Raw genomic sequence first — 21,753 nt, 5'->3', positions numbered from 1 at the left:
CCTGTCCCAGTAATGGGTCCTGTCCCAGATTGGTTCTGTCCCAGTTATGGGTCCTGTCCCAGTAATTGGTCCTGTCCCATTGATAGGTCCCGTCCCAGTGATGGGTCCTGTCCCAGTGATAGGTCCTGTCCCAGTGATGGGTCCTGTCCCAGTGATTTTTCCTGTCCCAGTAATGGGTCCTGTCCCAGTGATGGGTCCTGTCCCAGTGATGGGTCACGTCCCAGTGATGGGTCCTGTCCCAGTGATTTTTCCTGTCCCAGTAATGGGTCCTGTCCCAGTAATGGGTCCTGTCCCAGATTGGTTCTGTCCCAGTAATGGGTCCTGTCCCAGTGATGGGTCCTGTCCCAGTGATGGGTCACTTCCCAGTTATGGGTCCTGTCCCAGTTATGGGTCCTGTCCCAGTGATAGGTCCTGTCTTAGATTGGTTCTGTCCCAGTGATGGGTCCTGTCCCAGTGATGGGTCATGTCCCAGTGATGGGTCCTATCCCAGTGATAGGTCCTTTCCCAGATGGGTTCCGTCCCAGTAATGGGTCCTCTCCCAGTGATAGGTCCTGTCTTAGATTGGTTCTGTCCCAGTGATGGGTCCTGTCCCAGTGATTTTTCCTGTCCCAGTAATGGATCCTGTCCCAGTGATGGGTCCTGTCCCAGTGATGGGTCATGTCCCAGTGATGGGTCCTGTCCCAGTGATTTTTCCTGTCCCAGTGATAGGTCCTGTCCCAGTGATGGGTCATGTCCCAGTGATGGGTCCTGTCCCAGTAATGGGTCCTGTCCCAGATTGGTTCTGTCCCAGTGATGGGTCCTGTCCCGGTGATTTTTCCTGTCCCATTGATTGGTCCTGTCCCACTTATAGGTCCTGTCCCAGTGATGGGTCCTGTCCCAGTGATTTTTCCAGTCCCAGTAATGGGTCCTGTCCCAGTGATGGGACCTGTCCCAGTGATCGGTCACGTTCCAGTGATGGGCCCTGTCCCAGTAATGGGTCCTGTCCTAGATTGGTTCTGTCCCAGTAATGGGTCCTGTCCCAGTGATGGGTCATGTCCCAGTGATGGGTCATGTCCCAGTGACGGGTCATGTCCCAGTGATCTGTGGCGATGCTGACGTCTGAGTCCCCTTGGTCTCTGAGGTCCAGGTTCTTATGTGTTTGTGCTGGAACCCTGGTCAGGTCCTGGTTTTGGCTCTTTAGCGTGGGGTCTTGTTGATGCTGTTTAGAGGCCATCTGCCTGTTAAAGCCCTGTATCAACAGTGGTGTTCAGGAGTCCCAGTGCCGTGTGTTTCTTACAGTGAATGGTATATAGTTATAATTCTTCTGGTTTTTCACAGCTCAGTGTAATGACTGGAGTAACTTTTAGTCAGATTAACTGAGGTTAATCGGGTGGAGATGTGGTCTGAGTCCGGACTCTGTCGACTTCTCTGCTGGTTAATGGTTCTCAGAGGACAGTTCGGGTCATTTTTAAATTAATTCACTGATTTTTTTGTGTTTTTTAGAAACTTCAGTGTCTTTAAAATATTCCAGACTTTTTAGCTCAGTGAAATGAAGCCATCATTCAGAGATCAGGCAGCCAATCACTGCTGCTCTCCCTCTGTCACCATGGAGACGCCCTTCAACCCAATGACACACACGCACGGCAGCGGAAAAACAAGCGAGTGATTTGAATTTCATAGAAACTTTAGTGAGACAAAGAGCGACAGACAGAGTGAGTGACGGCGGCGGAGGCTGGAGCAAACTTTTAGAGCTTTAAAGTGAAAAACAGTTTTATTTTGAAGTCGTCCAATTAAAGATCCTCTCTGCTGACAAACTGCTGCCTCTGTTCTCACATCTGTCTGCTCTGGATCTGTGCTAGTCTGACTGCTGAGGAGTGAAGGAGGTCACATACTGGAGGTCTGAGTCCTGGTTTAAGCTCCAGAGTGATGGCAGGAGCGTTTCTGAGCAGACTCAGCCTTACCTTTGACCTCTGATCATTTATTTTCTCACAAACTCACACAGAAGGTTCCACGGGGTTCTAAAGTCCTCCATACTCTTCAGCTCTAAAACGGCTCAGACCTCCATCAGGGCTTCCATGTGCTTTTATTTTGAAATCTGGACTCTGTCGCTGTGTTCCACCTGATTTTATTTTGTGCTTTGTTTTTAACGAGGTGTCACTTCCTGTGTGCAGGCTCGTCCTTCCTGTTTGTGAACACGTCTGGCCGTTACACCGGTGAGCGTGCTCAGATGATGCTGCCTCCGCTCAGAGAAAACGATACGCACTGCCTCAACTTCATGTTCTACAGGGCGGGGGGGCGGGAGGGGGCGGCTCCCGCCACGCTCAACGTCTACATCAGAGGTAAGCACACACACACACACACCCACTCACACACACCATCAGTCTCCATGTTTGTCAACCGAGCTTTGTTGAGAGTCCAAAAATGTCCAAAAGTTGCCAACTATGGCCGACAATGGAGAAAATACAGCTGCAGCTGGTGATGTCATCCTTTAAAGCTGGTCTCAGTCCTGGACCCCCCTTAGACTGGTCTCAGTCCTAGACTCCTCTAGACTCTGGTCTCAGTCCTGGACCCCCCTTAGACTGGTCTCAGTCCTAGACTCCTCTAGACTCTGGTCTCAGTCCTGGACCCCCCTTAGACTGGTCTCAGTCCTAGACTCCTCTAGACTCTGGTCTCAGTCCTGGACCCCCCTTAGACTGGTCTCAGTCCTAGACTCCTCTAGACTCTAGTCTCAGTCCTTGACTCCTCTAGACTTTGGTCTCAGTCCTGGACCCCCCTTAGACTGGTCTCACTCTGGTCCAGCAGTAGGAGGTCTCCAGGACTAAGTCATTAGGGATCTGGATCTGGAGCTTGTGGTGTTCATTCTGTTTTTTCTTCCCTGCAGAGAACAACAGTCCTCTGGGAGTTCCGGTCTTCAACTCCTCAGGCCCCGCCTACCACATCTGGAAAGGGGTGGAGCTTGCTGTATCTACCTTCTGGCCAAACCACTACCAGGTAACCAATCACCAACTGTCTCGCTGTTTTCACATCAGCACCACGTCTCTCTGTTCTGGTCTGTCTGAAGTCCAGATTATCTCTCACCAAACATTCAGTCAGGATAAAGGAGTAAGAGACGTGGGTCAGGTTTAGACCCTAGACCCTAGACCAGCTGAGAACCACTGATCTACTCAGTACTATGGAGCTGAATCGGCCCTGGATCGCTGTGCATTGGCGCCACCCGCGCTGACGGTGTGCTTTCTGACGTCAGAACAAGGCCTCTGGGTTTCTGTGCTGCAGGAACACTCACGGTCTCTGGATGTGGTTGATCCACATTGAAAGCTCCTTTATGTGGCTTTTAGAGCTCTGTCATCTCAGAGCTGTATGAGGGCTGAAGCTAATTGGTTCACCACACTCACACAATAGCAGGAAGTTATTTTCTCTCTCTACGGGAACCCTCTGATGCCAAAAAGCTTTCTTTTTGCTGCAGTCTGCACCTGGCAGACAAAGAGCAGGGCTGAACCGGCTCCCTATTACTGACTGAATCTGTTTAGAATATTTGGATTATCGTAAAACCCCACAGCAGGGCTGTGAAATTTATGAGACTGCTCACCCTGTCTCTGAGCAGAGCTCGCAGGATTGGTCCATCCTCTACCTGTCCACCTGATGCATTATGGGAAAATGGCAGAGGAATGAGAAAAGCTCTGCTAACTAACGCTCACAGGTGTTGATGTTTGCTACTAGACCATCCCATCATCACAGCAGGCGTCACTAATTAGCAGCATCACCACGGCAACAACAGATCGACCTCGTTAGTGGGAGGGAGTTAACGAGGGAGAGAGAGAAAGAAGAATGGATGGAGAGAGGACAGGGAGGAGGAAAGGAACAGAGAGAAGGAAAGGGTAGAAGGGAAGAGGAAAGGATTTAAAGTAGGGTGAATGACAAGAAGAAAGGAAGGAGGGATGAAAATGAGAAGACGAAGAAAACGATTGGTGGGCGACAGAGGACAGAAGGAAAGGTGTCAGAGAAGAAGGAATGAAAGAGTTAAAACAGGGCCCATAAAGGAGAGAAGAGAGGGGAAGGAGAGAGGATGAAAGGAAAGGAGAGGAAAGAGGATGGTCTAAGGAAGGAGGGAGAGCAAAAGGGAAGGAGGGAGGAAGAAAAGAAGGGAGGTGAGGACAAAGAGAAGGATGGAGGAAAGCAGAGAACAGCACAGGGAAGGAGGGAAAGAGAAAAGGGATAAGAGGAAAAGAAAGGGAATGAGGAGGTGATAAATGGAAGGACAGAAGGGTAGGGAGGAGGAGAGTAGGATGGAGGGAAGGACAAAGAAAAGGAGAGTGACTGGAGGGCAGATAGGGATTTGATAAGAAAGGGAAGGACAAAGGGAAGGAGGGAAGGAATGAAGTGGAGAAGCCCAGAGTCAGCGGGGCTGGCGGCGGCCGAGTGAGCGCAGAGGCGGTGAAACAGCGCGGTGGGAGGAGCAGGAAGCAGAGAAGAAGAATGAAGGGAAAAGGAGTCAGAGGAAGGAGAGGAGGAGGACTTCCTGTTTTTGGGTGCCGACAGGAAGTGTGTGCCGCCAGTTTCCGTAGCGATAAGGCTGGAATGTCCACGTCGAGGTGAAGTGGTTAACGGTCAGGGATTACGGTCAGGGAGGAGGAGGGCTGAAACACCTCAGTAACAGTTCTCAGATTAAATAGGACAGAAGAGCTAGACTGGAACAGCCAGGTATCAGGTTTAGAGGGCAACGACCTTCCACAGAGGGCCGGGAAGATTTAGACAGACTTATCCCTGAATAAATGTGAAGTCATCATTTAAAAACAGTTTATTAACTCAGGTTTGTTCTGTCTTAAACACTGGTACTCAACCTTACTCTCCCAAAGAGCCACATTGTCTAAAAAATACTTTAGCGAGAGCCAGAATACAAACCGGGAATGTAAGGTAGATAATGGATCAGATAATCTGTAGTTGAAATGAAATAAAACTGTGAATTGGTGGATAATTATGGGGTTAATGAGATACAAATGTCTGTGTAGAGTCAGAAGAACCAATCTGTCACTGATAATGAGCAGATATTTATTTTATTTATCACTGACATCAGGATAAAACCTTGGATCTCAATTTTCATGATTTTAATTTGTTTTTATAAATCATTTTTATATCATTTTTATGAATTATAAACTTTTCTTTCCCTGAAAAGTGATCATTTTGGAGATGCCAGTCTTTGGCCCAACACCAGCATTATGAAAGTTCCACCTGGCCTAAAGATTTTTCAGATATTAGAATGAGCTGAGTTTGAGCTCTGAGATGCTTTTCAAAGAAAATGATGAATGATGGCTGGCTGTTTGGGTATTTATAGCTCACACTGGGGCCTTTACTGGAGTTCTGTGGCTTTATTAACATAGAAGAGATGCTTTCTAATTTTTCTGTACTCATTATTAACCCTTTAGTTAAAGGGGGAGGGGCCATTCGTTAAGGGGGAGGGGCCTCATATTGGTCTTTGCCCTGGGCCTCCAAATGACTCAAACCAGCCCTGCCTCACACCTGCAGCTCTCCAGACACATCGTTTCACCCTGCCTCATTCTGGAGCTTTGGTTTTATATTTCTGCTCTTTTGACGATATTTACGATCGTTAGTGCATTAAAGATCAAATCAAACACCCACGTTTGGACAACTTTCACTAGATACTAGATATGACGTCATCTCCACGTGTGATCCGTGTGAGTTATGCTGGCTGATGACGCGCATCGGCATAATTGTCAAAAGATCTGTGTGTGAGAGAGCATCGGCAGGATGTGGCTGGAGAAAAAGTTAAAACGAGGAAATGGGAAGCTTCGGATTAAACACCTCGATGAATGAGTAAACTGAAGAGACGCAGCACCGGCGGACCTTCTCTGCTCTTTTCACTTACACATTCTCCACCGTGAAACAGAGCAAGGAACACTAACCCTGCTTATCCTAACATCCTTTTATTTTGGATGCTTTCATCATTCTACTTTGACCACAGAGACAGAAATATTAATGTGAGTCAGACCATGCTTTAAAGATAAAGTTTTAAAATGTTTGTAAGTGTTGACATCATTACTTTCAAAGGCAGAGGATGGAATGTTTTATATGCTTCCGTGACATCATCTTCAAAGGCAGAGGATGGAATGTTTAACAAGCTTCCATGACATCATCATCTTCAAAGGCAGAGGATGGAATGTTTTATAAGCCTTCATGACATCATTTTCAAAGGCAGAGAATGGAATGTTTTATGAGCTTCCATGATATCATCGTCTTCAAAGGCAGAGGATGGAATGTTTAACAAGCTTCCATGACATCATCATCTTCAAAGGCAGAGGACGACACGTTTTATAAGCTTCCTTGACATCATCATCTTCAAAGGCAGAGGATGGAATGTTTTATGAGCTTCCATGACATCATCATCTTCAAAGGCAGAGGATGGAATGTTTTATGAGCTTCCATGACATCATCATCTTCAAAGGCAGAGGATGGAATGTTTTACAAGCTTCCATGACATCATCATCTTCAAAGGCAGAGGATGGAATGTTTTATGAGCTTCCGTGATATCATCGTCTTCAAAGGCAGAGGATGGAATGTTTAACAAGCTTCCATGACATCATCATCTTCAAAGGCAGAGGACAAAATGTTTTATAAGCTTCCTTGACATCATCATCTTCAAAGCAGAGGATGGAATGTTTTGTGAGCTTCCATGACATCATCATCTTCAAAGGCAGAGGATGGAATGTTTTATAAACGTCCATGACATCATCTTTTTCAAAGGCAGAGGATGGAATGTTTTATAAGCTTCCATGACATCATCATCTTCAAAGGCAGAGGATGGAATGTTTTATAAGCTTCTGGACATCATCTTCAAAGGCAGAGAATGAAATGTTTTATAAACGTCCATGACATCATCTTTTTCAAAGGCAGAGGATGGAATGTTTTATAAGCTTCCATGACATCATCATCTTCAAAGGCAGAGGATGGAATGTTTTATAAGCTTCCATGACATCATCTTCAACGGCAGAGGATGGAATGTTTTATAAGCTTCCATGACATCATCTTCAACGGCAGAGGATGGAATGTTTTATAAGCTTCCATGACATCATATTCAACGGCAGAGGATGGAATGTTTAACAAGCTTCCATGACATCATCATCTTCAATGGCAGAGGATGGAATGTTTAATAAGCTTCCATTACATCATCATCTTCAAAGGCAGAGGATGGAATGTTTTACAAGCTTCCTTGACATCATCTTCTTCAAAGGCAGAGGATGGAATGTTTAACAAGCTTCCATGACATCCCCCTTCAAAGGCAGAGGATGGAATGTTTAATAAGCTTCAATGACATCATCATTTTCAAAGGTAGAGTATGGAATGTTTTATAAGCTTCCATGACATCATCATCTTCAAAGGCAGAGGATGGAATGTTTTACAAGCTTCCATGACATCGTCATCTTCAAAGGCAGATGATGGAATGTTTAATAAGCTCCCATGACATCATCATTTTTAACGGCAGAGGATGGAATGTTTTACAAGCTTCCATGACATCATCTTCTTCAAAGGCAGAGTATGGAATGTTTAATAAGCTTCCATGACATCATCTCCAAAGGCAGAGGATGGAATGTTTTATGAGCTTCCATGACATCATTATCTTCAATTGCAGAGGATGGAATGTTTAATAAGCTTCCATGACATCATCATCTTCAAAGGCAGAGGACGAAATGTTTTATAAGCTTCCATGACATCATCATCTTCAAAGGCAGAGGATGGAAGGTTTTATGAGCTTCCTTGACATCATTATCTTCAAAGGCAGAGAATGGAATGTTTTATGAGCTTCCATGACATCATCATCTTCAAAAGAAGAGAATGGAAGGTTTTATAAGCTTCTGTGACATCATCATCTTCAAAGGCAGAGGATGAAATGTTTTATAAGCTTCCATGACATCATTATCTTCAAAGGCAGAGTATGAAATGTTTTATGAGCTTCCATGACATCATCATCTTCAAAGGCAGAGGATGAAATGTTTTATGAGCTTCCATGACATCATCATCTTCAAAGGCAGAGGATGGAATGTTTTATAAGCTTCCTTGACATCATCATCTTCAAAGGCAGAGGATGGAATGTTTTATAAGCTTCCATGACATCATCTTCTTCAAAGGTAGAGTATGGAATGTTTTATAAGCTTCCATGACATCATCATCTTCAAAGGCAGAGGATGGAATGTTTTACAAGCTTCCATGACATCATCATCTTCAAAGGCAGAGGATGGAATGTTTTATAAGCTTCCATGACATCATCATCTTCAAAGACAGAGGATGGAATGTTTTATAAGCCTTCATGACATCATTTTCAAAGGCAGAGAATGGAATGTTTTATGAGCTTCCATGATATCATCGTCTTCAAAGGCAGAGGATGGAATGTTTAACAAGCTTCCATGACATCATCATCTTCAAAGGCAGAGGACAACACGTTTTATAAGCTTCCTTGACATCATCATCTTCAAAGGCAGAGGATGGAATGTTTTATGAGCTTCCATGACATCATCATCTTCAAAGGCAGAGGATGGAATGTTTTATGAGCTTCCATGACATCATCATCTTCAAAGGCAGAGGATGGAATGTTTTACAAGCTTCCATGACATCATCATCTTCAAAGGCAGAGGACGAAATGTTTTATAAGCTTCCTTGACATCATCATCTTCAAAGGCAGAGGATGGAATGTTTTATGAGCTTCCGTGATATCATCGTCTTCAAAGGCAGAGGATGGAATGTTTAACAAGCTTCCATGACATCATCATCTTCAAAGGCAGAGGACAAAATGTTTTATAAGCTTCCTTGACATCATCATCTTCAAAGGCAGAGGATGGAATGTTTTGTGAGCTTCCATGACATCATCATCTTCAAAGGCAGAGGATGGAATGTTTTATAAGCTTCCATGACATCATTATCTTCGAAGGCAGAGGATGGAATGTTTTATAAGCTTCCATGACATCATCTTCAAAGGCAGAGGATGGAATGTTTTATGAGCTTCAGTGATATCATCGTCTTCAAAGGCAGAGGATGGAATGTTTAACAAGCTTCCATGACATCATCATTTTCAAAGGCAGAGTATGAAATGTTTTATAAGCTTCCTTGACATCATCATCTTCAAAGGCAGAGGATGGAATGTTTAACAAGCTTCCATGACATCATTATCTTCGAAGGCAGAGGATGGAATGTTTTATAAGCTTCCATGACATCATCTTCAAAGGCAGAGGATGGAATGTTTTATGAGCTTCAGTGATATCATCGTCTTCAAAGGCAGAGGATGGAATGTTTAACAAGCTTCCATGACATCATCATTTTCAAAGGCAGAGTATGAAATGTTTTATAAGCTTCCTTGACATCATCATCTTCAAAGGCAGAGGATGGAATGTTTAACAAGCTTCCATGATATCATCGTCTTCAAAGGCAGAGGATGGAATGTTTAACAAGCTTCCATGACATCATCATCCTCAAAGGCAGAGGACGAAATGTTTTATAAGCTTCCTTGACATCATCATCTTCAAAGGCAGAGGATGGAATGTTTTATGAGCTTCCATGACATCATCATCTTCAAAGGCAGAGGATGGAATGTTTTATGAGCTTCCATGACATCATCATCTTCAAAGGCAGAGGATGGAATGTTTTTTGAGCTTCCATGACATTATCATCTTTAAAGGCAGAGGATGGAATGTTTTATGAGCTTCCATGACATCCCCCTCAAAGGCAGTGGGCGGAATCTTTGTTAATCTAAGGATGTTTTGGGCTTTTCCCATCTTTTTTTGTCTAAAGCCATATTTGTCAACTTTTGGAAAAGTGGGTGGAGCTTGAGAGAAGCGGGGTTCCTCTTCACATCACTTTTCCAAAGGTTACCAACAAAGTTCAGTCAATAACAGGAAATGTTTGTTTGTATTTATGTTCTAATAATGACAGAGATATCAATGGTCTCCCTCATATTGATTATATTGATGATTTCACATTATTCATTGTGATGATTTCCTATCAATAGTATTGATCATCTGTCATTGATCTGTGTCTGTAGGTGGTGTTCGAGGCAGTCAGCAACGGTCAGAGAGGAATCCTGGCCATCAAGGACATCACTCTGCAGGGACACCAGTGCTGTGAGTATAGAAACACTCTCTCACTCAGAGAAAGGCCCCGCCCCCGTGTAGAACAGGCCCTTAATTGTTTAACGAGGTTTGGCTGCTTAATTGGATAACGATGTTAAAAGTTGAGCTGGCATCCAGAATCAAGGTCAGCGTACATGCAGACGGGGAGCTCATTAAAATATAAATTGATTAGCGTGGACTTTGATCCATCCGTCTGTTTATCTACCTGCCTGTCCAACGCTCGTATTTCTGATGCTGCTTTGTTTTTTTTGTAGCCACACACACAGAGCCTCAAACGCACACACATTTCAGCAGCCTGTGTGTGTGTGTGTTTCCAATCAGCTGATTGGTCGGTGTGGAGGTAAAAACCAGCAGCAGAAACAGCTCAGGTCAAGGATGTTTACTAAGATTTAACACAGGATCCATTCGCTGATTGGATCAGAGGTTCTGCTGCCTTGCTTAGGAGTACAGGGGAGAGGTTATCTGTTACCATGGTGATAGACAGGTAGGAATGTCATCAGTGTAACCTCTGACCTCTGTGTGTTTTCAGTGAGCACGCCTCACTTCCTGCACATCAAAGGCGTGGAGGTGAACGCCGGGCAGACGGCGACATTTCACTGCACCGTCAACGGACGACCACAGAGCAACCTGCTTCTCTACCTGCAGGTAGGGTCATTACATCATTATGATGTCATCAATACATCATCAACACACCATCAAAAATACGTCTACACCTCACATCCTCAATGCATTATCAATCAGTCATGAACAGATACTCAGACAGTCATCAATACGTCATCAGACCATCAACAGAACCCTGACAGCACGACTGGTGGCTCATGTGGTGTTAATCTGGCAAACGTGTAAGGGCCAAATGATAATCATGCATGTTACTATCCCTCCACCTCCTCCATCCCAGCACCCTCATATGGCGACATTACATTTTGGTTCCTGCACCATCTTCTGCTACGATTGACTGCACGCCTGTCTGTCTGTGCTGGTTTGCACGCCACACCGTTGCTCCAGTTGTCCCTCATCCCTCTCAGAAGACTTCATGGGTGTACTGGTTTGAAGCTGGTGCCATGAAGAAATCATAAATATGTACAGATTTTCTATAAAACCCATGATTGTAGTGAGGCTCTCGGCCTGGATAATAGCTGGTTTCATCTTGGTAGAGGCCTGGCGGTGTCATGGTTCAGAGATGGCTTCTGAACACTAGGGCCTGATTTGGGTCGTCATTCACTTCTGAATGTGGGCCATAACTCAGCTGTTCATCTGGCCCAGATTAGATCAGGTCCAGTCCAGTCAAAGTTTATTTATAGATCTCAGTTTAAAGAAACAGACACTGACCAGAGCTCTGTACCAGGTAAATGAACATTTATCTAATAAAACATGAAATAACTAAGACGAGGTAGGAAACGAGACCATTGAAGAATAATTAGGAACAAAGATAAAACCAGTAAAATGATGTGAAATATCAAATAATCTGAGACATGTGAAGAAATGAAGTCAGTTAGAGTTGAAGCCAAAGGAAATGTGCAGTCAGGGACGTACAGCTCTACATAAACTGTTCTGACCTCCTTCACTTCTTTCACTTTTCATAGTTCAGCCTGATGTTAGAGGTGTTTCAATTCAGTTTTTCTCTCTTTAGTCTACACCCAGTACCCATCAGGACAATTCAGCTAATTAATCATCAAAACATCATCAATACATCATCAATACATCATCAATATGTCATCAATACGTCATCAATACTTCATCAATACGTCATCAATACTTCATCAATACATCATCAATACATCATCAATACGTCATCAATACATCATCAATACATCATCAATACATCATCAATATGTCATCAATACTTCATCAATACATCATCAATACATCATCAATACATCATCAATATGTCATCAATACCTCATCAATACATCATCAATACATCATCAATACATCATCAATACGTCATCAATACATCATCAATACGTCATCAATACATCATCAATATGTCATCAATACTTCATCAATACATCATCAATACATCATCAATATGTCATCAATACCTCATCAATACATCATCAATACATCATCAATACATCATCAATACCTCATCAATACATCATCAATACATCATCAATATGTCATCAATACTTCATCAATACATCATCAATACATCATCAATACGTCATCAATACCTCATCAATACATCATCAATACATCATCAATACCTCATCAATACATCATCAATACATCATCAATACATCACAATATATCATCAAGACATCAACATGACTTGAGGGCATCATCAATAATCATCTTTTATTCATCAATACTTCTTCACACATTCTGATTGTTAGCCATTTTAGATTTTTGGTTTGAAAAGTGTATAGTTGTTATTTAATGTCCTTTTTATATTCCATAGATTTTATAAATGCAGTATATTTTATGAATAGTGTGTTTTTGTGTGTATTTGTGTATATTTTGTGTGTATTTGTGTATATTTTGTGTGTATTTGTGTATATTTTGTGTATAGTGTGTATTTTGTGTATATTTTGTGTATTTGTGTATATTTTGTGTATTTTATGTATATTTTGTGTATATTTTGTGTGTATATTTTGTGTATTTGTGTATATTTTGTGTATTTTATGTATATTTTGTGTATATTTTGTGTGTATATTGTTCATCTTTTGCATATAGTGTGTATTTTGTGTATATTTTGTGTATTTGTGTATATTTTGTGTATTTGTGTATATTTTGTGTATTTTATGTATATTTTGTGTATATTTTGTGTTTATTTTGTTCATCATTTGCATATAGTGTGTATTTTGTGTATATTTTGTGTATATTGTGTTCATCTTTTGTGTATAGTGTGTATTTCGTGTATATTTTGTGTATATTTTGTGTTTATTGTTTTCATCTTTTGCGAATAGTGTGTATTTTGTGTATATTTTGTGCATATTTTGTGTGTATTTTGTGTATATTGTGTTCATCTTTTGTGTATAGTGTGTATTTCTGTGTATATTTTGTGTATATTGTGTTCATCTTTTGTGTATAGTGTGTATTTCTGTGTATATTTTGTGTATATTGTGTTCATCTTTTGTGTATAGTGTATTTCTGTGTATATTTTGTATATATTGTGTTCATCTTTTGTGTATAGGGTATATTTGGTGTATATTTTGTATATATGTATATATTGAGTTCATTTTTTGTGTATAGTGTATATTTTGTGTATATTTTGTGTATATTGTGTTCATCTTTTGTGTATAGTGTGTATTTTGTGTATATTGTGTTCATCTTTTGTGTATAGTGTGTATTTTGTGTATATTGTGTTCATCTTTTGTGTATAGTGTGTATTTTGTGTATATTGTGTTCATCTTTTGTGTATAGTGTGTTTTGTGTATATTTTGTGTATATTGTGTTCATCTTTTGTGTATTTTATGTATATTTTGTGTATATTTTGTGTGTATATTGTTCATCTTTTGCGTATAGTTAGTATTTTGTGTATATTTTGTGTATTTGTGTATATTTTGTGTATTTTATGTATATTTTGTGTATATTTTGTGTTTATTTTGTTCATCATTTGCGTATAGTGTGTATTTTGTGTATATTTTGTGTATATTGTGTTCATCTTTTGTGTATAGTGTGTATTTCGTGTATATTTTGTGTATATTTTGTGTTTATTTTGTTCATCTTTTGCAAATAGTGTGTATTTTGTGTATATTTTGTGCATATTTTGTGTGTATTTTGTGTATATTGTGTTCATCTTTTGTGTATAGTGTGTATTTCTGTGTATATTTTGTGTATATTGTGTTCATCTTTTGTGTATAGTGTATTTCTGTGTATATTTTGTATATATTGTGTTCATCTTTTGTGTATAGGGTATATTTGGTGTATATTTTGTATATATGTATATATTGAGTTCATTTTTTGTGTATAGTGTGTATTTTGTGTATATTGTGTTCATCTTTTGTGTATAGGGTATATTTGGTGTATATTTTGTGTATATTTTGTGTATATTGTGTTCATCTTTTGTGTATAGTGTGTATTTTGTGTATATTGTGTTCATCTTTTGTGTATAGTGTGTATTTTGTGTATATTGTGTTCATCTTTTGTGTATAGTGTGTATTTTGTGTATATTGTGTTCATCTTTTGTGTATAGTGTGTATTTTGTGTAAATTGTGTTCATCTTTTGTGTATAGTGTATATTTTGTGTATATTTTGTGTATATTGTGTTCATCTTTTGTGTATAGTGTGTATTTTGTGTATATTGTGTTCATCTTTTGTGTATAGTGTGTATTTCTGTGTATATTTTGTGTATATTGTGTTCATCTTTTGTGTATAGTGTATTTCTGTGTATATTTTGTATATATTGTGTTCATCTTTTGTGTATAGGGTATATTTGGTGTATATTTTGTATATATGTATATATTGAGTTCATTTTTTGTGTATAGTGTGTATTTTGTGTATATTGTGTTCATCTTTTGTGTATAGGGTATATTTGGTGTATATTTTGTGTATATTTTGTGTATATTGTGTTCATCTTTTGTGTATAGTGTGTATTTTGTGTATATTGTGTTCATCTTTTGTGTATAGTGTGTATTTTGTGTATATTGTGTTCATCTTTTGTGTATAGTGTGTATTTTGTGTATATTGTGTTCATCTTTTGTGTATAGTGTGTATTTTGTGTAAATTGTGTTCATCTTTTGTGTATAGTGTATATTTTGTGTATATTGTGTTCATCTTTTGTGTATAGTGTATATTTTGTGTATATTGTGTTCATCTTTTGTGTATAGTGTGTATTTCGTGTATATGCTAACTCTGTTGTGTGTCCTCGTCATCAGGGCATGGGCGGTCGTCAGGCTGTCGTCAGGGAAACCAAACCGGTGAACACGCGGCGTTACGTGGCGAGCTTCGATGTTGAGAACACGACCAAGGGCGACTCTGGAAGATATCGCTGCATCGCCCAATCAGAGCGTGGAGTAGGCGTGTCCGCTTATGCTGACCTCACAGTGAAACGTGAGTGCTGTCCTCTGATTGGCTGCTAACGGCTGAATTGTTATTTTGTGATAAATTCTTGAGTAGTATTTCTCTCTTGAGGAAATTGTTTCTAAAGAACAGTCGATGATGGGATGAATCCAGTGTTCACACTTACAGAAAGAGAACCGTGTCTGAATGGTGGATTTTCACTTTTAAGGGGGTAGGTTAGAGAAGTTTATACTTCTTCCTTTTCGCTTATGTAAACTGAGATGCTTAAGAATTTGCAGATGCAAGTTACTGCCTTATTTTGTTTTCATTTTTTGGTGTTTACTTATTTGTATTTTTAACTGTTTTTAAGTTGTCATTTACATCGAAACAAAGATATCAATCAATCAATCACTAAATGCTCACAATAGCTGTATTTGTACAGCTGGTAAGGCACTCGGTAAATCTAATTGGCCGATTTGAAAATATCAATTAAGGTTGTTCTAAAATATGGATTCAGGTCAATTTAAGTATCAATTTAAATCTATTGATGTCGATTCAAGTTATCGATTTTTGTAGAGTTGAAATGATTGATTTAGGCCAGAAGGAAGTATTTATCTAGGCTGATTTAAAGTATCGATTGTTACTTTGGGCGATCACTGGCATCAATTGAAAGTAGTGAATGAGCAAGTGTAGTGTAAAAACCTCAATGACCCCCCAACCCAGCTCTGACTCTATTAACCAGTATAACTGATAAATATGTTTACCCCTAAACAATCACCATGCTGCAACAACTACAAACAGATGAAACTGTTGATCATCAGAGTTTAATGTGAGATGGCCCTCTCTGCCTCTCTAACTCTCTATCTCTCTCTCACTAACTCTATCTCTCTAACTCTCTCTCTCTCTGTAACTCTCTTTAACTCTCCCTCTCTAATTCTCTCTCTCTCTAACTCTCTCTCTCTCTAACTCTCTAACTCTCCCTCTCTAATTCTCTCTCTCTAACTCTCTCTCTAACTCTCTCTCTAACTCTCCCTCTCTAATTCTCTCTCTCTCTAACTCTCTCTCTAACTCTCCCTCTCTAATTCTCTCTCTCTAACTCTCTTTCTCGAACTCTCTTTCTCTCTCTCTCCCTCTCTTTCTCTCTCTCTCCCTCTCTAACTCTCTCTCTCCCTCTCTAACTCTCTCTCTTTAATTCTCTCTCTCTAACTCTCTCTCTCTAACTCTCTCTCTCTCCCTGTCTAACTCTCCCTCTCTAACTCTCCCTCTCTTATTCTCTCTCTCTCTAATTCTCTCTCTCTAACTCTCTCTAACTCTCTCTCTCTCTCTAACTCTCTCTAATTCTCTCTTTCTCTAACTCTCTCTCTAACTCTCTCTCTCTAATTCTCTCTTTCTCTAATTCTCTCTCTCTCTCTCTAACTCTCTCTCTCTATATATAAAACTCTCTCTCTCTCTCCCTCTCTAACTCTCCCTCTCTAATTCTCTCTCTCTCTAATTCTCTCTCTCTCTAACTCTCTCTCTAACTCTCTCTCTCTAATTTTCTCTCTCTCTCTCTATAACTCTCTCTCTCTCCCTGTCTAGCTCTCCCTCTCTAACTCTTCCTCTCTTACTCTCTCTCTCTCTAATTCTCTCTCTCTCTAACTCTCTCTCTAACTCTCCCTCTCTCTCTAACTCTCTCTCTCTAACTCTCTCTCTTTCTCTACCCCTCTAATTCTCTCCCTCTCTAACTCTCTTTCTAACTCTCTCTCTCCTTCTCTCTCTGATCAAAGCTGCATTTTGTCACATTTTTATTTTAATGACTGCGTCGTCAAACGAAGAAGACTTTTATTAAAGCGGCTCACCTCATTACTGCGCTGTGAGCCCGCGCTCGTGTGAGCGCCTCATTAGAATCTCCGTTTTCAGTCTAAAGAGGAGAATCAGCGGCGTTTTGTCAAAGTGTCGTGTTTGTGAAGATGAAACACTCCAAAGTAAAAGCCCCCGTTAGCTTCCTGTTTGCTTCCTGTCACACACGCGCACACACAGACGGGCGTACGGCATGTTGAAGACAACTCATTAAACGAGGTGTGTGACGGTGCGACGGAGCTGTCAGGCGACTCGTAAACATCACTTTCATCTCGCCTGTTGTCGAGGATTCTGGGTATTTTCTTTCCCATCATGCTGATGTGCTCTGATAGACAAACGCTTCATTTATAAAATGTCTCCCCTCTAGTTGAGGAAGATGATCAGGGCTGATTGTTGGAGCTGGAGTCTGCAGGTTCAGGGATTTATCACGCCCTTTTAAGGACATGTCAGTATGGGCTGCTCCACCTCAGCATTACTCTGGCCTGAACAGACACTGGTCTGGGAGTCCAGGACTGAGACCAGAGTGTAGAGAAGTCTAGGCCTGAGACCAGAGTGTAGAGGAGTCCAGGACTGAGACCAGAGTGTAGAGGAGTCCAGGACAGAGACCAGAGTGTAGAGGAGTCCAGGACTGAGACCAGAGTGTAGAGGAGTCCAGGACTGAGACCAGAGTGTAGAGGAGTCCAGGACTGAGACCAGAGTGTAGAGGAGTCCAGGACTGAGACCAGAGTCTAGAGGAGTCCAGGACTGAGACCAGAGTCTAGAGGAGTCCAGGACTGAGACCAGAGTCTAGAGGAGTCCAGGACTGAGACCAGAGTCTAGAGGAGTCTAGGACTCAGACCAGAGTCTAGAGGAGTCCAGGACAGAGACCAGAGTGTAGAGGAGTCCAGGACTGAGACCAGAGTGTAGAGGAGTCTAGGACTGAGACCAGAGTCTAGAGGAGTCCAGGACAGAGACCAGAGTGTAGAGGAGTCCAGGACTGAGACCAGAGTCTAGAGGAGTTTAGGACTGAGACCAGAGTCTAGAGGAGTCTAGGACTCAGACCAGAGTCTAGAGGAGTCCAGGACAGAGACTAGAGTCTAGAGGAGTCCAGGACTGAGACCAGAGTCTAGAGGAGTCTAGGACTGAGACAAGAGTCTAGAGGAGTCCAGGACTGAGACCCGAGTCTAGAGGAGTCCAGGACTGAGACCAGAGTGTAGAGGAGTCTAGGACTGAGACCAGAGTGTCGAGGGGTCCAGGACTGAGACCAGATTCTAAAGGAGTCTAGGACTGAGACCAGAGTCAAGAGGAGTCCAGGACTGAGACCAGAGTCTAGAGGAGTCTAGGACTGAGACCAGAGTCTAGGACTGAGACCAGAGTCTAGGACTGAGACCAGAGTCTAGAGGAGTCCAGGACTGGGCTAATAGTCTAGAGGAGTCTGGGACTGAGACCAGAGTCTAGAGGAATCCAGGACTGAGACCAGAGTCTAGAGGGGTCCAGGACTGAGACCAGATTCTAAAGGAGTCTAGGACTGAGACCAGAGTGTAGAGGAGTCAAGGACTGAGACCAGAGTCTAGAGGAATCCAGGACTGAGACCAGAGTCTAGAGGAGTCTAGGACTGAGATCAGAGTCTAGAGGAGTCCAGTACTGAGACCAGAGTCTAGAGGGGTCCAGGACTGAGACCAGAGTCTAGAGGAGTCAAGGACTGAGACCAGTCTAGAGGAGTCCAGGACTGAGACCAGAGTCTAGAGGAGTCCAGGACTGAGACCAGAGTGTCGAGGAGCCAAGGACTGAGACCAGAGTCTAGATGAGTCCAGGACTGAGACCAGAGTGTAGAGGAGTCCAGGACTGAGACCAGAGTGTAGAGGAATCCAGGACTGAGACCAGAGTGTAGAGGAGTCCAGGACTGAGACCAGAGTGTAGAGGAGTCCAGGACTGAGACCAGAGTCTAGAGTGGTCTAGGACTGAGACCAGAGTGTAGAGGAGTCCAGGACTGAGACCAGAGTCTAGAGTGGTCTAGGACTGAGACCAGAGTGTAGAGGAGTCCAGGACTGAGACCAGAGTGTAGAGGAGTCCAGGACTGAGACCAGAGTGTAGAGGAGTCCAGGACTGAGACCAGAGTCCAAAGTGGTCTAGGACTGAGACCAGAGTGTAGAGGAGTCCAGGACTGAGACCAGAGTGTAGAGGAGTCCAGGACTGAGACCAGAGTCTAGAGTGGTCTAGGACTGAGACCAGAGTGTAGAGGAGTCCAGGACGGAGACCAGAGTGTAGAGGAGTCCAGGACTGAGACCAGAGTGTAGAGGAGTCCAGGACTGAGACCAGAGTGTCGAGGAGTCCAGGACTGAGACCAGAGTCTAGAGGAGTCCAGGACTGAGACCAGAGTCTAGAGTGGTCTAGGACTGAGACCAGAGTGTAGAGGAGTCCAGGACTGAGACCAGAGTCTAGAGTGGTCTAGGCCTGAGACCAGAGTGTCGAGGAGTCCAGGACTGAGACCAGAGTCTAGAGTGGTCTAGGACTGAGACCAGAGTGTAGAGGAGTCCAGGACTGAGACCAGAGTGTAGAGGAGTCCAGGACTGAGACCAGAGTGTAGAGGAGTCCAGGACTGAGACCAGAGTCTAGAGGAGTCCAGGACTGAGACCCGAGTCTAGAGGAGTCCAGGACTGAGACCAGAGTGTAGAGGAGTCTAGGACTGAGACCAGAGTGTAGAGGAGTCCAGGACTGAGACCAGAGTCTAGAGGAGTCCAGGACTGAGACCAGAGTCTAGAGGAGTCTAGGACTCAGACCAGAGTGTAGAGGAGTCCAGGACAGAGACCAGAGTGTAGAGGAGTCCAGGACTGAGACCAGAGTGTAGAGGAGTCTAGGACTGAGACCAGAGTCTAGAGGAGTCCAGGACAGAGACCAGAGTGTAGAGGAGTCCAGGACTGAGACCAGAGTCTAGAGGAGTCTAGGACTGAGACCAGAGTCTAGAGGAGTCTAGGACTGAGACCAGAGTCTAGAGGAGTCCAGGACAGAGACTAGAGTCTAGAGGAGTCCAGGACTGAGACCAGAGTCTAGAGGAGTCTAGGACTGAGACCAGAGTCTAGAGGAGTCCAGGACTGAGACCCGAGTCTAGAGGAGTCCAGGACTGAGACCAGAGTGTAGAGGAGTCTAGGACTGAGACCAGAGTGTCGAGGAGCCAAGGACTGAGACCAGAGTCTAGAGGAGTCCAGGACTGAGACCAGAGTGTAGAGGAGTCCAGGACTGAGACTAGAGTGTAGAGGAGTTCAGGACTCAGACCAGAGTGTAGAGGAGTCCAGGACTGAGACCAGAGTGTCGAGGAGCCAAGGACTGAGACCAGAGTCTAGATGAGTCCAGGACTGAGACCAGAGTGTAGAGGAGTCCAGGACTGAGACCAGAGTCTAGAGGAATCCAGGACTGAGACCAGAGTGTAGAGGAGTCCAGGACTGAGACCAGAGTCTAGAGGAGTCCAGGACTGAGACCAGAGTCTAGAGTGGTCTAGGACTGAGACCAGAGTGTAGAGGAGTCCAGGACTGAGACCAGAGTCTAGAGTGGTCTAGGACTGAGACCAGAGTGTAGAGGAGTCCAGGACTGAGACCAGAGTCTAGAGTGGTCTAGGACTGAGACCAGAGTGTAGAGGAGTCCAGGACTGAGACCAGAGTGTAGAGGAGTCCAGGACTGAGACCAGAGTTTAGAGGAGTCCAGGACTGAGACCAGAGTCTAGAGTGGTCTAGGACTGAGACTAGAGTGTAGAGGAGTCCAGGACTGAGACCAGAGTGTAGAGGAGTCCAGGACTGAGACCAGAGTCTAGAGTGGTCTAGGACTGAGACCAGAGTGTAGAGGAGTCCAGGACTGAGACCAGAGTGTAGAGGAGTCCAGGACTCAGACCAGAGTGTAGAGGAGTCCAGGACTGAGACCAGAGTGTCGAGGAGTCCAGGACTGAGACCAGAGTGTAGAGGAGTCCAGGACTGAGACCAGAGTCTAGAGTGGTCTAGGACTGAGACCAGAGTGTAGAGGAGTCCAGGACTGAGACCAGAGTCTAGAGTGGTCTAGGCCTGAGACCAGAGTGTAGAGGAGTCCAGGACTGAGACCAGAGTCTAGAGTGGTCTAGGACTGAGACCAGAGTGTAGAGGAGTCCAGGACTGAGACCAGAGTGTAGAGGAGTCCAGGACTGAGACCAGAGTGTAGAGGAGTCCAGGACTGAGACCAGAGTCTAGAGTGGTCTAGGACTGAGACCAGAGTGTAGAGGAGCCAAGGACTGAGACCAGAGTGTAGAGGAGTCCAGGACTCTGACCAGAGTGTAGAGGAGTCCAGGACTGAGACCAGAGTGTCGAGGAGTCCAGGACTGAGACCAGAGTCTAGAGGAGTCCAGGACTGAGACCAGAGTCAAGAGGACTCTAGGACAGAGACCAGAATCTAGAGGAGTCCAGGACAGAGACCAGTATCTAGAGGAGTCTAGGACTGAGACCAGAGTCTAGAGGAGTCCAGGACTGAGACCAGAGTCTAGAGGAGCCCAGGACTGAGACCAGAGACTAGAGGAGTCTAGGATTGAGACTAGTGTCTAGAGGAGTCCAGGACAGAGACCAGAGTCTAGAGAGTCCAGGACTGAGACCAGAGTCTAGAGTGGTCTAGGACTGAGACCAGTGTCTAGAGGAGTCTAGGATTGAGACTAGTGTCTAGAGGAGTCTAGAACTGAGACCAGAGTCTAGAGGAGTCCAGGACAGAGACCAGTGTCTAGAGAGTCGAGGACAGAGACCAGTGTCTAGAGGAGTCTAGGATTGAGACTAGTGTCTAGAGGAGTCTAGAACTGAGACCAGAGTCTAGAGGAGTCCAGGACAGAGACCAGTGTCTAGAGGAGTCCAAAACTGATACCAGAGTTTAGAGGAGT

General features: G+C 43.4%; 1 protein-coding gene across 6 annotated transcripts in view; it reads left to right on the top strand.

Annotated features, from left to right (window-relative positions):
• The window catches only part of LOC121527731 (receptor-type tyrosine-protein phosphatase mu-like), a 262,989-nt gene that overhangs the window by 89,516 nt on the left and 151,720 nt on the right, over window positions 1-21,753 (top strand). For all 6 annotated transcript variants that reach the window (XM_041814762.1, XM_041814761.1, XM_041814760.1 and 3 more), the window contains exons 3-7: window positions 2,151-2,318; window positions 2,861-2,970; window positions 10,022-10,100; window positions 10,639-10,754; window positions 14,930-15,104. In XM_041814762.1, coding sequence (XP_041670696.1) covers window positions 2,151-2,318; window positions 2,861-2,970; window positions 10,022-10,100; window positions 10,639-10,754; window positions 14,930-15,104 — 648 coding nt within the window. The remainder of the gene's footprint in view (window positions 1-2,150; window positions 2,319-2,860; window positions 2,971-10,021; window positions 10,101-10,638; window positions 10,755-14,929; window positions 15,105-21,753) is intronic.

This window comes from Cheilinus undulatus, linkage group 19 (assembly GCF_018320785.1).
Source record: "Cheilinus undulatus linkage group 19, ASM1832078v1, whole genome shotgun sequence".
Lineage (NCBI taxonomy): Eukaryota > Metazoa > Chordata > Actinopteri > Labriformes > Labridae > Cheilinus > Cheilinus undulatus.
Note: the sequence above shows the minus strand (reverse complement) of the source record. Positions and strands in the feature narration are given on the sequence as shown.